This window comes from Macaca nemestrina, chromosome 16 (genome assembly GCF_043159975.1).
Source record: "Macaca nemestrina isolate mMacNem1 chromosome 16, mMacNem.hap1, whole genome shotgun sequence".
Taxonomy (NCBI): Eukaryota; Metazoa; Chordata; class Mammalia; order Primates; family Cercopithecidae; genus Macaca; species Macaca nemestrina.
The window spans coordinates 75,233,628-75,246,905 of record NC_092140.1 but is presented as its reverse complement, the minus strand read 5'-3'; the positions used below and the strand labels follow the sequence as shown (position 1 = coordinate 75,246,905).

The window sequence follows — 13,278 nt, the reverse complement described above, 5'->3', positions numbered from 1 at the left end:
ACAGGGCATGCTAGAACCTTTTAAAAAAAATACAGTGTTGCCCAAATACAGTAATATTACCATCCAATTGACTTATTCTGCCAGGCTTGGTTTTCATAGGAATTTAGAGAGACAAAGAGGAGTGGAAAAGGCATTGACAAATGTACAAACAAGCTTATATTATTAGTTTTCTCCATTTTTATTCTTTTTTTCACCCCCAGCCCAAAGCATTGGCTACGAATAATGTTGCAGCTTAGTCTTCTTAAATAGTCTTTTTATCTTTTCTTCTCTTTCTGTAGTTTGTTCTAAAACATCAAAGAACTCTTCTTCCTTTCCTTCTAAATCTTGGGAGTTAGGAATGTAAGTGTCCCATGTAGCCAGGCACCCTATCCAAGATTGTTCAACTCACTCTGACTACCACATATCAAGATTTCAAATGGATTGGTAGTGAGCCTCCCGGGAGCTGTGAAATCACTGTTTTTCAGTTTTGGTCCAAAGTTAGCACCTGTCGATCTACCTTTTTTGTTGTTGTTGTTAAATTCAGAGTTTACCAAGTAATGGAAAAATGATCCCATTCACAGAAGTTACTATCACATAAATATAGAAATAATTTCAAAAAATATGTATAACAGTTGAAGAAAATTATAAAAATTGATTACTATACATAAAAGAAGACCTTTAAATCTCAAATCTTCCTGAATTTAAAGGTTTAATTCAATTCCAATCAAAATTGTTAATGTGATTTTTCTTTTTTGCTATTAAAAAGATTATTTATGTTCATCTAGCTACATTTTTCTTTAAGAAATTAGGAGACACATAGCCTTTATATTAACATATAAGTTGTATCTACTGTAATTAAATCATTTTGGTTCTGGCAAAGGAATAAAACAGGGTTAGAGAACTCCCAAACAGACTCAATTCAATGAAAGCAAATAAAAGATGGTAAAGCCCACAAGGCAGTGTGGATGGGAAAAGTTACTAAACAAATGGTGCTGGAGCAGCTGGTTTGCTTTTAAGAAAAAGATCGATTTTAATTCTCACCTCTTGTCTTATACCAAAATTAATTCCCGGAGCATGAAGCAGCATTACATGTAAGTAAAGCCTTAAAAAAGAAAAAGAAGTCAGTTGACTAGACATTTATAAACAATCTATCAAGAAGAATGTTGTACGCTTAAAAGAATAGAAGTCATAAATGAAAATATTATTATATTTAACTACATAAAATGCAGAACTTCCCAGCATTAAGAGAATCTACTTAAATACAGTTTTTTTTAAAAGCAACAAATAGTTACGTGGAGTATGACAGAAAAGGGAAAATATCCTCAGTCCATGACAGGCGTATGCAAATAGATAAGAAAAACAATAAAATCCTGTAGATAGAAAAGTAATGAAAGAGGAAATACTAAGGGCCAGTAAACATTTTGAGGTGTTAAAATTTTTTTAATTCTATTTTTATCTAAGTTGTAGTAGTTTTAGAATATACATATCAGCTAGAATTAAATAAAGTAGGCACTTTAGAACACTAATGGAAAGGACATAAATTGGCACAAACTATTTAGAAAAAATATTGGTAATATTCAGAGCTTTAGAAATGTTTTTCCTTTGTGTCAATAATTTCATTTCTAGAAAACCATCCAAAGAAAATAATCATAAAAATACACAAAGATTATTCATAAGGATATTCTTATTTTTGTAATAAAACATTGGTGTCTTAGAAATGTAACAGACCAAATGCAGTGACTCAACGCCTATAATCCCAGCACTTTGGGAAGGCTGAGGCAGGCAGATTGCTGGAGCACAGGAGTTTGAGACCCGCCTGGGTAACATGGCAAAACGCCATCTCTACAAAAAATACAAAAATTAGCCAGGTGTAGTGGCTCGTGCCTGTAGTCCCAGCTACTCAGGAGGCTGAGGTGGGATGATATTTGAGCTTGGGAGGTTGTGAGGCTGCAGTGAACTGTGTTCACGCCACTGCACTCCAGCCTGGGTGACAAAGCAAGATCCTGCCTCAAAAAAAAAAAAAAAAAAAAAAAAAAAAAGGAAATGTAACAGTTAAAGACTAATTAGGTAAAATCCTTTATTGCCTTCCAATGGGATATTATGTAGCCATTAAAATTCATTTTTTCAAAAAAATAGGTAGTGACATGAGAAATGCCCATGTAATAGTGTTAAGTTAACATCACATCATCAACAGTACTACTATTCCAATTGTATGTGTTTCTGTGTATACACGGGGAAAAGCTTGAGAACCTGAATTCGAATTCTTCAATTATAATTGTTCAATGTTTTCCAAAAGATTTAAAGAAAAGCTTCTTAATCCATTTGTTAAAAATTAACTCTCATAGAGTACTTACTATGTGACAGGCACTGCTTTAAAATGCTTTTTTATAATAACTCAGTCTCATACAGTCTTATGAGGCTAGTACACAGAAGGAAAGTGAAGCACAGAGCTCTTGAGCAACTTGTCAAGATCATTTAACAAGTATGTGTTTTAGCTCAGATTTAAACTGGACAATTTGGTTCCAGTGCCCAAGCTCTTAACCACCATCCTTTGCTATCTTTAAGTCAGAACCCAATGAAGATAGCACCAAAATGAAAAGCTATAGACCAATAATACTCTTACATGTAGATGTAAAAATTCTTATCAAATATTAGCATATCAAATCCAGTAGTGTATTAAAGGAAGAATACATCAGGGCAAGTTTGGATTCTTTCCGGGAGTTAAGAATGGGTCAGTATCAGAAAACTGTTTAACAATAATCAGTTACTTTAATGAATTGAAGGATTTTAACAAATTTCATTTAATAGATATCAAAAACACATTCTGTTCAATTTAATTAAATTTGGCAGCTACTGTTAATAAAAATTCCAGATAAAACTAAAATAGCAGTGATTACCTAAACTTGGTCAGGGTTTAGGTAAGTCAACAACAAATACTGTGTTAAATGCTACAATAGCATACTAAAACTTAATACATGGGTATCCCAAAACCAAGAGTTGTTTTCATTATGTGTGAGAAGTAATTCATTGGAAATTGAAATGGGGTTGGGGGAAATGCCATTTAAACTAGTAAAGAAAAACTGTATTTAAGTACTTGAGTATATTACAGTTAAAATATTATTCCTTCCCAAATTAAAACTTAAAAGATATAATGCAATTTTAACTCATAATGCCATGGTTGTTTGTTAATTAAAAAAAAAAAAAAATTTCAATACTACAAAATATTTAATAAAATTCCAAGGCAGAATATTAGGAGAGAAAATACTGTCAATTCACATATTAAACAAAGGATAACTATCCCTAATAGTCAAAGAATTTCTACAATTTAGTAAGACAATTACAAATGTAATAGACAAAAAGAGCAAAGGGTATGCCTGGGCCACATGATATATACTGCCTCAGATTTTCTTGATTGTACTTGTTTCCTGGGCTCTCTTGGCACCTTGTTCCACCCTGAGGCCTAAGCCCAGAGGATCTGGTTCCCCTGCTACTTCTGAATTATATGAAGCACAGCACTGCAGAGACACAGATATGACTTCCCCAGTGGCTGCAACAGGGCTAGGTGGTCCACCTTTCTACAAGCAGAGAGAAATTAGATTCATGTGGAGCTATGACTAAAATGCAAAAGGGTATGGGAGACATCTGGCAGATAAATTCCCTTTCCATCCCTCCCTTCAGTGGATTTTTCCAAAACCTGGTGTTTCACTTCTCTCTGTCCAGAGACTTCCTGAATGCTGAGAAGCAGCTGGGCATCTTGTGAAACTCAGGCGAGCTTGGTAATGCACCACCATCTTTCTCCGCTTTGCTTTGCTTTACCCTCACTCACTGTTGCCGATACTGCACCTTCATATAAAGCATTAGGCTTAAGCTTTGCTTCACGCTGTTTTTCAGAGAACCAGGCTACAGCAGAATTTGAACAAAAAATTCGTAAAACAAGAAATGAATGAAAATAGCAAATAAACACAAAAAGTTCTGCAGCTCATAAATAGTGTAATGAACATAAACCACAATGAGATACCCTCTTGTTTCGCACATCAGTTTGGCAAAAATTGAAAAGATCAATAGCATTCAGTGGTGATAAGATGTGGGAAAAAATGCTGTCAAATGAAGATGGGGGTAGGTGACAGAGTGCATGGCTGCATACTTCCTGGAAAATAATATGGCAGTGTTTATTAAGACATTAAATGTATGTGATATTTGAGCCAGTGTCTCTTCTACATAGACATTAGTTCATACGGATATACTTGCAAAGACCTTTCTCAAAGTATTGCTATAATTGTAAATTATAGCAGACAAATGGAGTGTCCACTTAAAATGTGAAGTACTTGAATAAAGTTTGGCATATCCATTTTATGGAATATTATACAGCCATCAGAAAGAATAAGTTAGAACTACGTGCTTCTGGAAAATAGGGCTCTGGTGTACTTTAGATGAAAACAGAAAGTTACAGAATAATATCTATAATGTGATCCTGTTTTTATACAACAAAAAAATATATATATGTTCATATATGTTTGTATAAGGGTTTAAAAAAAAGACATTTAAAAAATACGCCAGACTGTTAACATTGGTTGCCTCAAAAGGGTGAGATTGAAGGTGAAGACAATTGTTAGCTTTTTGCTTGTATATCCTATATTGTTTGATGTATTACAGTGAGCATTAAAAACAACTAAGTGATAGATGGGTGGACAGCTGAATGGAAAGAAGGAAGGATAGAAATAATAAAGAAGGAATAGAAACTATTTTATCCAAAATATTTCAAATGTGTATATCTTTGATCTAATTTGTTTTGAACTTTTATTGGTCAATCCTAAGAAAATAACTGCAGCCAAACCTTTACATTTTAATTGTTCATGAGTGTTAACAGACAAAATCTTTTAAAAACTCAATTTGGCCATATCTATCAAAATTTCAATGGTTATACTCTTTGATCCAATAATTCTACTTTTTGGACTTTTATTTTATAGAAGTACTGCTGGAGACATATAAAGATATAATACATTTAATGTAATATTTTCAATAAGGAAAACTGGAAACAAACATTCATCAATAAAGGAATATTAAAGGAATATTATGGCCAGGCCTGGTGGCTCACGCCTGTAATCCCAGCACTTTGGGAGGCCAAGACAGGCAGATCATCTGAGGTCAGGTGTTCAAGACCAGCCTGACCAACATGGAGAAACCCCATCTCTACTAAAAATACAATAAATTAGCCAAGCGTGGTGGCACGTGCCTGTAATCTCAACTAGTCAGGAGGCTGAGGTAGGAGAATCGCTTGAACCCAGGAGGGCAGAGGTTGCGGTGAGCCGAGATCACACCATTGCACTCTAGCCTGGGCAACAAGAGTGAAGCTCTGAAGTTCTCTCTCTCAAAAAAAAGAATATTTACTGCATCCTATGCAGTCATCAAAAAGAATGAAGTTGATGAGTATGTACTCGTGGAATTATATGCATGAACTGTAAAAAGAAAACAGCATTGCCAAGTAGTTTTAATGTTTTGTTTTATTATACATTATTACAACTGTACTTTCCATAATACTTACGTTTGAGAAATGGTATCACAAGGGATTTTTAGTGTTTATTTTTCTTACATTTCTTAGAGTAGTATATTGTGTTTCTGTGATCAAAAAAGTAATAACAAAAGCTGACACAAAATCTACATTTTCTCCATAATTATATGTTTTTATTATCATAGGAAAAATAAATGACCCAGAAATTAGGTTTACCAATGCATTGAACTGGTAATTTTATTTTTAATGTGTATATTAAATCCTAAATGCAAACCTCTATTAAGTTGTGTTATTTTATACCTTATGTTGTTTCGAAAGGAATTGTGGTATCTTTTGACCAGGCCAGAGAACCATTTCAGTATATTCAAAATAGCATGAACAATATGAATTCAGAAAACATTTGGCCAGATAACAATTGTCTTTAATAAATTTATTTGTGTATGTGTCACGATATTTGGGACCCTGTAAAGTTGGGGGTCAGGGTTGAGGTCCTGTTGCCTGGGATTAAAAGTTGCTAGTGACTTGTGACTTAGGCACCTCCCGGGTTTCCTTACCTACACTATAAGCACTTTATGGGCCAGCTACTTTACTTCTTTAAAAATTAGTCTGCTCTGGCCGGGCACGGTGGTGCACACCTATAATCCCAGCACTTTAGGAGGCCGAGGTGAGCGGATCACCTGAGGTCAGGAGTTCAAGACCAGCCTGGCCAACATGGTGAAACCCCGTCTCTAATAAAAATACCAAAATTAGCCGGGCTTGGTGGCATACACCTATAATCCCAGCTACTAGGGAGGCTGAGGCAGGAGAATTACTTGAACCTGGGAGGCAGAGGTTGCAGTGAGCCAAGATTGCACCACTGCACTCCAACCAGGCAACAGAGCAAGACTCTATCAAAAAAAAAGAAAAGAAAAAAAAATTAGTCTGTTGTGTCCAGTTGTAGTTCTAACTCTTTCAAAACAAGAAGTGAATGTAGTGCCACTCCTTGAAGAAATAATGATATGAATTTTTAAAGTGACAAGTTGAATAATGTTATTACTGAGAAAATCATGAAGAAAATTCATTTGTAGATAAGCTTCTTAAAGGGGGCTGGAATAGAAAAATGAATAAGCAAAGTAACTTTATTGCCTTGTATGTTCTCTCACATCATCTCCTACTTTACCTTTGTGACATTTATCACAAAAACAATAAAATAATTATTTCCTTCTGAAAAATTACACAAACTACTAAACTCAGGAAGACCCAGATAGCAAGTAAGGCATTTAGGCATCTTTCTTCCCATCCCCCTTTTTTAAAGTTATCAAAGAAAAATCCTGGATGCTTCCAGATATTTTGAAAAGATTAATTGCCCTGTTTCTAAACTCAGATGAAGGTATCAATTTATTATACTTTGCAGCTTTCCTTATGTTTCATAATATACTCTTTAAGAATACCTGGATATTTTTCATTTGAATGAAGCCTAAGGACTCAAAACCTGGCTGGATCTCATAAACCCTCAATCAGCTTCTACATACGGGTCACTGTATACACAGATGCTTGGGCGAAACAGCACACACTTACGTGTCCCTACAAAGGGTATATATAATGTGCGATATAGAAACTGATATTTTCAGTAAATTTGACATTCAGGCTAATCTCATTACATTGAGAAGTGTCTTTGTGTGACCGTTATTTATTAATTACCTACTGTGCCGAGGTACTGTGCCCGGTTCCCTGGGGGTACAGAGATGAGTAAGATGCAACCTTGAGACGCTTGTAGTAAGGGGAAATAAATTGCTAATCTTAGAAAAAGAATCTTTAAAATACCTAATTTATTTTTAGTAGAGAGTTGCCATCCATTTCCTTACTGGTTAGAGCCTTGAAAATTTTTAGCTTTGGCACCCTTGAAAGAAAAGTATTTTGAATTAGGTTTATCTTCAAAATTGACCAATATCAAGATGCTCAACTTGATCTGGTTTTCTTCTCGTGCATACACAAAAAGTCAACACTTATAAGGTAAAATTATGATAACTGCATTGGATCATAATTATGATTGTTACTTTTAAAGGGATACAAAAATTCTGAGTTGATGGGCAAAATACTAATGTTAGATGTAATTGTCATGATAATTTGCTTTATTCAATCTGGTTTTACCAAATGTAGTCCTTCACTTAAAGAATTTATTTTTGTTTAATATTTTTCTTTTCTCTTACAGGAGTTTATATTGTCAGAAGATTATAACAAGATGACTTCTGTGAAAAACTATCAAGGTAGGGTGTGAGAGGAATACCTTCATTACCCAGATTCTAAAATACTTCTTGGTGCTTTTCACTGCCACAAGAGAATACGTACTTTACAATCATCAGGGAAACAAAACAGAGCAACCTTTTGAGTGAATGTTATCCCTGTTTTTTAATTAAGAAACTGAGGCCCAATGAGGTTGGGTGGCTTGCCTGGGGTTCTAGTTAAGTGCAGAGCCATATCAGGTCAGTGTGACTCCCAAACCCACAGCCTTTGTCTTCCTACTATAACACGCTGCCTTTCAACAGTACAGCAGGTTTAGAAAGTGGGTCCAGTAAAAAACCACCTTAATAGGACTTATCTTTAATGTGGTTAAATGTTTTAAAATGCTCAGAGTGTGTTGTCCAAGGGGAAGAATTGTGGTTTTATCATGTCTTCAACATTGACAGGCCATCTGCCAACAATTTTTGGAAGGGATTTCTTTACTCAGACTAACAGTATTGTGGAACCAGAAAGTTATTAACACTTAGAGTCACGAGAATTCCCTTGACTTGCCTTTAATGAGAGGATGATCATCCAGCCTCTCCTTTAGTACTGCCAGAGACATAGGAACCATTATGATTTTGGAAAATTCTAAGCATTAAGTTCTTTAAGATTTGGGGCTAAAATTTATTTCTCTTTATTCTTTAATTTTCTCACAGATAATTCATCAAATATTTATTGAGTGTCTATTATGTTCTGGTAACAGAATTGCAATAGTGAACCAGACATGTATCTATGTATAAGCAGTTTATAATCATGGAGAGGATGCAGATGGCCATTAAAACATTGTGTGATAAGTGATATAGGTGTTTGCTTAGCCTGTTGGACCTACAGAAACTGAATACAATCTCTCTTACACATGACAACCTTTCAATTATTTTAAAACAACAGTGAAAGTTTCTACCCCTTCCCTTCTGTCTCCTGTTTCAATCTGCAGTGTTTTGCTCTCACTTCTCTTTTCCAGGCTATATATTTTATATCTCTAATTTTTATTTTACGTTATGTGAGTCTTTATTCTTTAAAACAGTTTTTACATGTATTCTGTAAATATGGACAATTGTTTTTTATCAAGTTTTAAAAATACATTACTTAACAAAAAATTTTTTTAATTGGCTTGATCACATATTTGGGATATCATTTGGTACCTTTGGGACCATTTAAAAATACAATACCTTGTGGTAGGTAACCTTTAAGATGGTTCCTAATGATCATTGCCTCCTGGAATTTACCCTGTACCTCCAGTGTGGGCTTGACCTAGAATATGGCAAGTGATGAATATCACTTCTGAGATTAGGTTACAAAGATACCAAAACTTCCACCTTGCTTGCCCACTCTGCACTTTTGTGTGCTTGCTCTGATGAAAGCCAGCTGCCATGTTGTGAGCTGCCCTGTGGAGAAGCCCATGTGCTGAGGAACTGAGGGAGGCCTTCTCAACAGCCAGTAAGGAACTGATATCCTAATTTAATAGCCCACAAGGAACTGAATCCAGCCAGTACTATGTGAGAGAGTTTGGAAGCAGATTCTCCCCCGTCAAGCTTTCAGATGAGACCACAGTTCCATTCCACACCTTGATTCCATCCTGTGAGAGACTTTATGACAGAGGCATGCAGCTAAACTGCACCAATATTTCAGACTCTGAGATAATTAACGTTTACTGTTTTAAGGCACTAAGTTTTGGGGTACTCTGTTACACAGCAATAGGTAACTAATACATGCATGTAATCTGATAAGTACAAAATTATATTCTCTCTTTTCCTCAGCACTGTTCTTATATAGGGTGAATTTCTGGCAGCCATTTTACACTGTGGGCTCATGTGGAGCAGTCAACTCAAGCTCCTCCACAGTTCTCACTTGAATTGTTGTTGTTGTTGTTTTAGTTCTTTTTTTAATTTTTAATTTTTATGGGTAGATAGTAGGTGTATATATTTATGGGGTACATGTGACATTTTGATACAGGCATGCAATGCATAATCACATAAGTGTAGGTGGGGTATCTGTTGCCTCAAGTATTTATCCTTCATGTTACAAACAATCCAATTATACTCTTTTAGTTATTTTAAATTGTATTGAGTTATTTTTAAGCTGTATCTTCAGTACTTTTGAAGCTGTTTCTTGTTTTTATTTTTGTTTTTAAAATAAAAACTAAATGCTGCACTTAACATCCTGTTATTCACAATCTCATTTTATTTAGCCTATCACCTCAACTTACCAAGATACTTAGAAATCCCAGTTGTCATTAAATATATTAATTTCTGCTTAATTTTGTGTTTTTCTTAAATGTATAAGCATAACATGCCATTTCCTATGTCTTTGTTAAAATAATGATTGGCCTCACAGGTATAGGTATAATGAGCATATCACTAGAAACTTCTCTTCATATGCCATTATTCTTTGAGTCTCTTAATATTTCATATAAGTTCATTTTATCTACAGAGGATTACAAAAAAATTGATAACTAGAATACTATGGAAACCTATTCTCCACAAATACCTGGAGATAATGTTAAAATTACACTTCTTGTTGGTTTTGTCATTCTTCTTAATACAATACTAGACTCATGGGAGATACAAATAAAAAAATTTCTATGAGCCAGAACCAAAGAGAGAACTAAAACTTAGAGTGATATACATACAATCTGTCATTGCAGCTGTCTTGGGGAGATGGAGAACCAGTAAGAGATAGATACTTGTGTATGAACATGCACTTGGGGACAAGAAATAAGGCCCAGGGCCTGAGTGAGATGAAAAATTGGAACTGAGATTTCCATAAAAGGCTGAATCTCATAAAGGACTGTACCCCATAAAAAGAGGAACAAGACTTTCCAGTAATTGGCCCTGAAGACCACAGGGAAATTTATTCCTGACCCCAGCTCTGGATAAAGGATGGAATTTTACCTTGATAAATCAAAACCTGAAATGAAAACTTTTGAGTTTGGAATATAAATTTTAACCGATTGTAACATGCTGGAACTCCATGTTAAGAAATTAACATAAAGTGGGTCCTTGGCTAATAAGATACCACAGTTACTTTCTAGAAACAAATGCGGGCTCTTTTCAGTAAGACAAATTGCACAAAGGCCCTGCAACAAAAACAAGCACTGCTTAAGATGAATTCTTCATTTTTTTTTTTAATTGTAAAACTAACAAGCAATCAATCTACTATGAGTAAATATTAGCAGATATCACAAACAGGATGATTAGAGTACCAAGAATCTTAGATAATAATCAGCAAAGCGAAAGAAGCCATAACACAGTATGTTAAATGATTGAAGAAAAAAGTTTCAGAAACAACAAGGAAATAAAATGATTATGGAAAAAACAGGGAGATTTTTAAGAGAACCAAATAGAACTTTTGGATAGGAAAAATATAGTCATTGAAATAAAAAATCAGTGGGTAGATTAGATTTATTAGACACAGACAAATTAGTGGAGTGGCAGATGGATTCGATGTCCACAGAACAACATTTTTAAAGCTTTTTTTTTTTTTTTGGTGACAGGGCCTCACTCAGTCGCCCAGGATAGAGTGCAGTGGTGTGATCTCAACTGACTGCAACCTCTGCCTCCTGGTCTCAAGCAGTCCTCCCACCTCACCTCCCAAGTAGCTGGGACTACAGGTGTATGCCACCACACCTGGCCAAGTTCTATATTTTTTGTAGAGATGAGGTTTTGCCATATTGCCCAGGCTGGTCTCAAACTCCTAAGCTCAAGCAATCCACCAACCTTGGCCTCCAAAAGTGCTGTGATTACAGGCAAGAACCACTGTGCCCAGCCCATTTTTAAAGTTCTAAAAGAAGAAAAAACTTCCAACATAGACTTACATACCCAGAGAAAATATCTTTCAAAAACTTAAGTAAAATAAACATTTTGTTGGACACACAAAAACAGAAAAAAATCATCATTCATAGACCTTCACTAAAAGAAATGTTAAAGGAAGTCTTTCAGGGAAAAAGAAAATGATGCCAAAAGAAACTATGTGTCTACTCAAAAGAAAGAACAGTTTTAAAAATGGGAACTGAAAGGTTTTTTTTCATATCTTATATGAATCTCTTTAAAAGACAATTGACTTTTAAGTTAAAGACGAAGTAGCAAGGGGTTAATAATATATGTAAATTAAAATGTGCGACAATAGTACAAAGGCCAGAGAAATGGAAGTATACTATTGTAGGTTCTAGAATACTATACATGAAGAAGTATAATAGCACTTGGAGGAAGACTGTGGTAAGTTAAAGATATATACTATTAACCCTAAAATGACTTTTTTTTTTTTTTTTTTTTTTTTTTGGAGACAGAGTCTTGCTCTGTCACCCAGGTAGGAGTGTGAAGCGGCACAAGCAATTGTGGGCACCCCCCAGGTTCAAGCGATTCTCCTGCCTCAGCCTCCCAAGTATCTGAGATTACAGGCACCTGCCACCACACCCAGCTAATATTTGCATTTTTAGTAAGACAGGGTTTTACCATGTTGGCCAGGCTGGTCTCGAGCTCCTGACCTCAGGTGACCCACCTGCCTTGGCCTCCCAAAGTGCTGGGACAGGTGTGAGCCACCGCTCCTGGCCCAAAACAACTATTAAAATAACAAATTGAGGACCAGGGACAGCAGCTGACACCTGTGATCCCAGCACTTTGGGAAGCTGAGGTGGAGGATCCTTTGAGCCCAGGAGTTTGAGACCAACCTGGGCAACACAGCAAGACCCCATCTCAAAAAAAAAAAAAAGATTAATTAGCCTGTAGTCTTAGCTACTAGGGAAGCTGAGGTGGGAGGGTTTTTTCAATCCAGGGGTTCGAAGTTACAGTGAGCTGTGCCTGCACCATTGTACTCTAGCCTGGGTAACAGAGCAAGACCCTGTCTCTAAATAATAAAATAAATAGCAAATCAAAAAATGACAGCTAATAGGCAAACCAAGGAGATAAAGTAGAATCATATAGTAATTCCCAATTAAAAAAAAAAAAAAAGCAGACTAAGAGGAAAAAGGGTGTAAAGAACAGGTGGAAAAATGTAAAACAACACTGTAGTAGATTTAAACCTAACAATGTCAGTAATCAGATTAAAAATAAATGATATAAAGGCAATTAAAAGGCAGTTAATGTCAGATTGAGTGAAAGATGAGACCCAAATATAAACTGTAAGAAGTGTGTTTTACATATAAAGACACAAATAGGTTAAAAGTAAAAGGATGGAAGATGATATACAATGAGAATACTAGTCCTGAGGCCAGGAGTTTGAGACCAGCCTGGCCAACATGGTGAAACCTCCTCTCTACTAAAAATATAAAAATTAGCTGGGTGTGGTGGTGTGCGCATATCATCCCAGCTACTTGGGAGGCTGAGGCAAGAGAATCGCTTGAACCCGGGAGGTGGAGGTTGCAGTGAGCTGAGATTGTGCCATTGCACTCCAGCCTGGGTGACAGAGCAAGATTCCATGTCAAAAAAAAGAAGAAATACTGAAGGATTTCCCTTATAAATGAGGTACTTATTGTAATCAAATTCATAGAGACAGAAAGGAGAATGGTGATTGCTAAGGGCCAGGAGAGGGGG

At 35.6% G+C, this 13,278-nt stretch overlaps 1 protein-coding gene across 7 annotated transcripts in view; it reads left to right on the top strand.

Moving 5' to 3' along the window:
* Positions 1 to 13,278, top strand: part of LOC105490744 (WD repeat and FYVE domain containing 2) — a 202,629-nt gene that overhangs the window by 135,226 nt on the left and 54,125 nt on the right. For all 7 annotated transcript variants that reach the window (XR_011615035.1, XR_011615036.1, XM_071081623.1 and 4 more), the window contains one exon: positions 7,680 to 7,734. Coding sequence is in view for 5 of the 7 variants with exons in the window: in XM_071081623.1 (XP_070937724.1) it covers positions 7,680 to 7,734 (55 nt within the window). In the remaining 2 variants the exon portion in view is untranslated. The remainder of the gene's footprint in view (positions 1 to 7,679; positions 7,735 to 13,278) is intronic.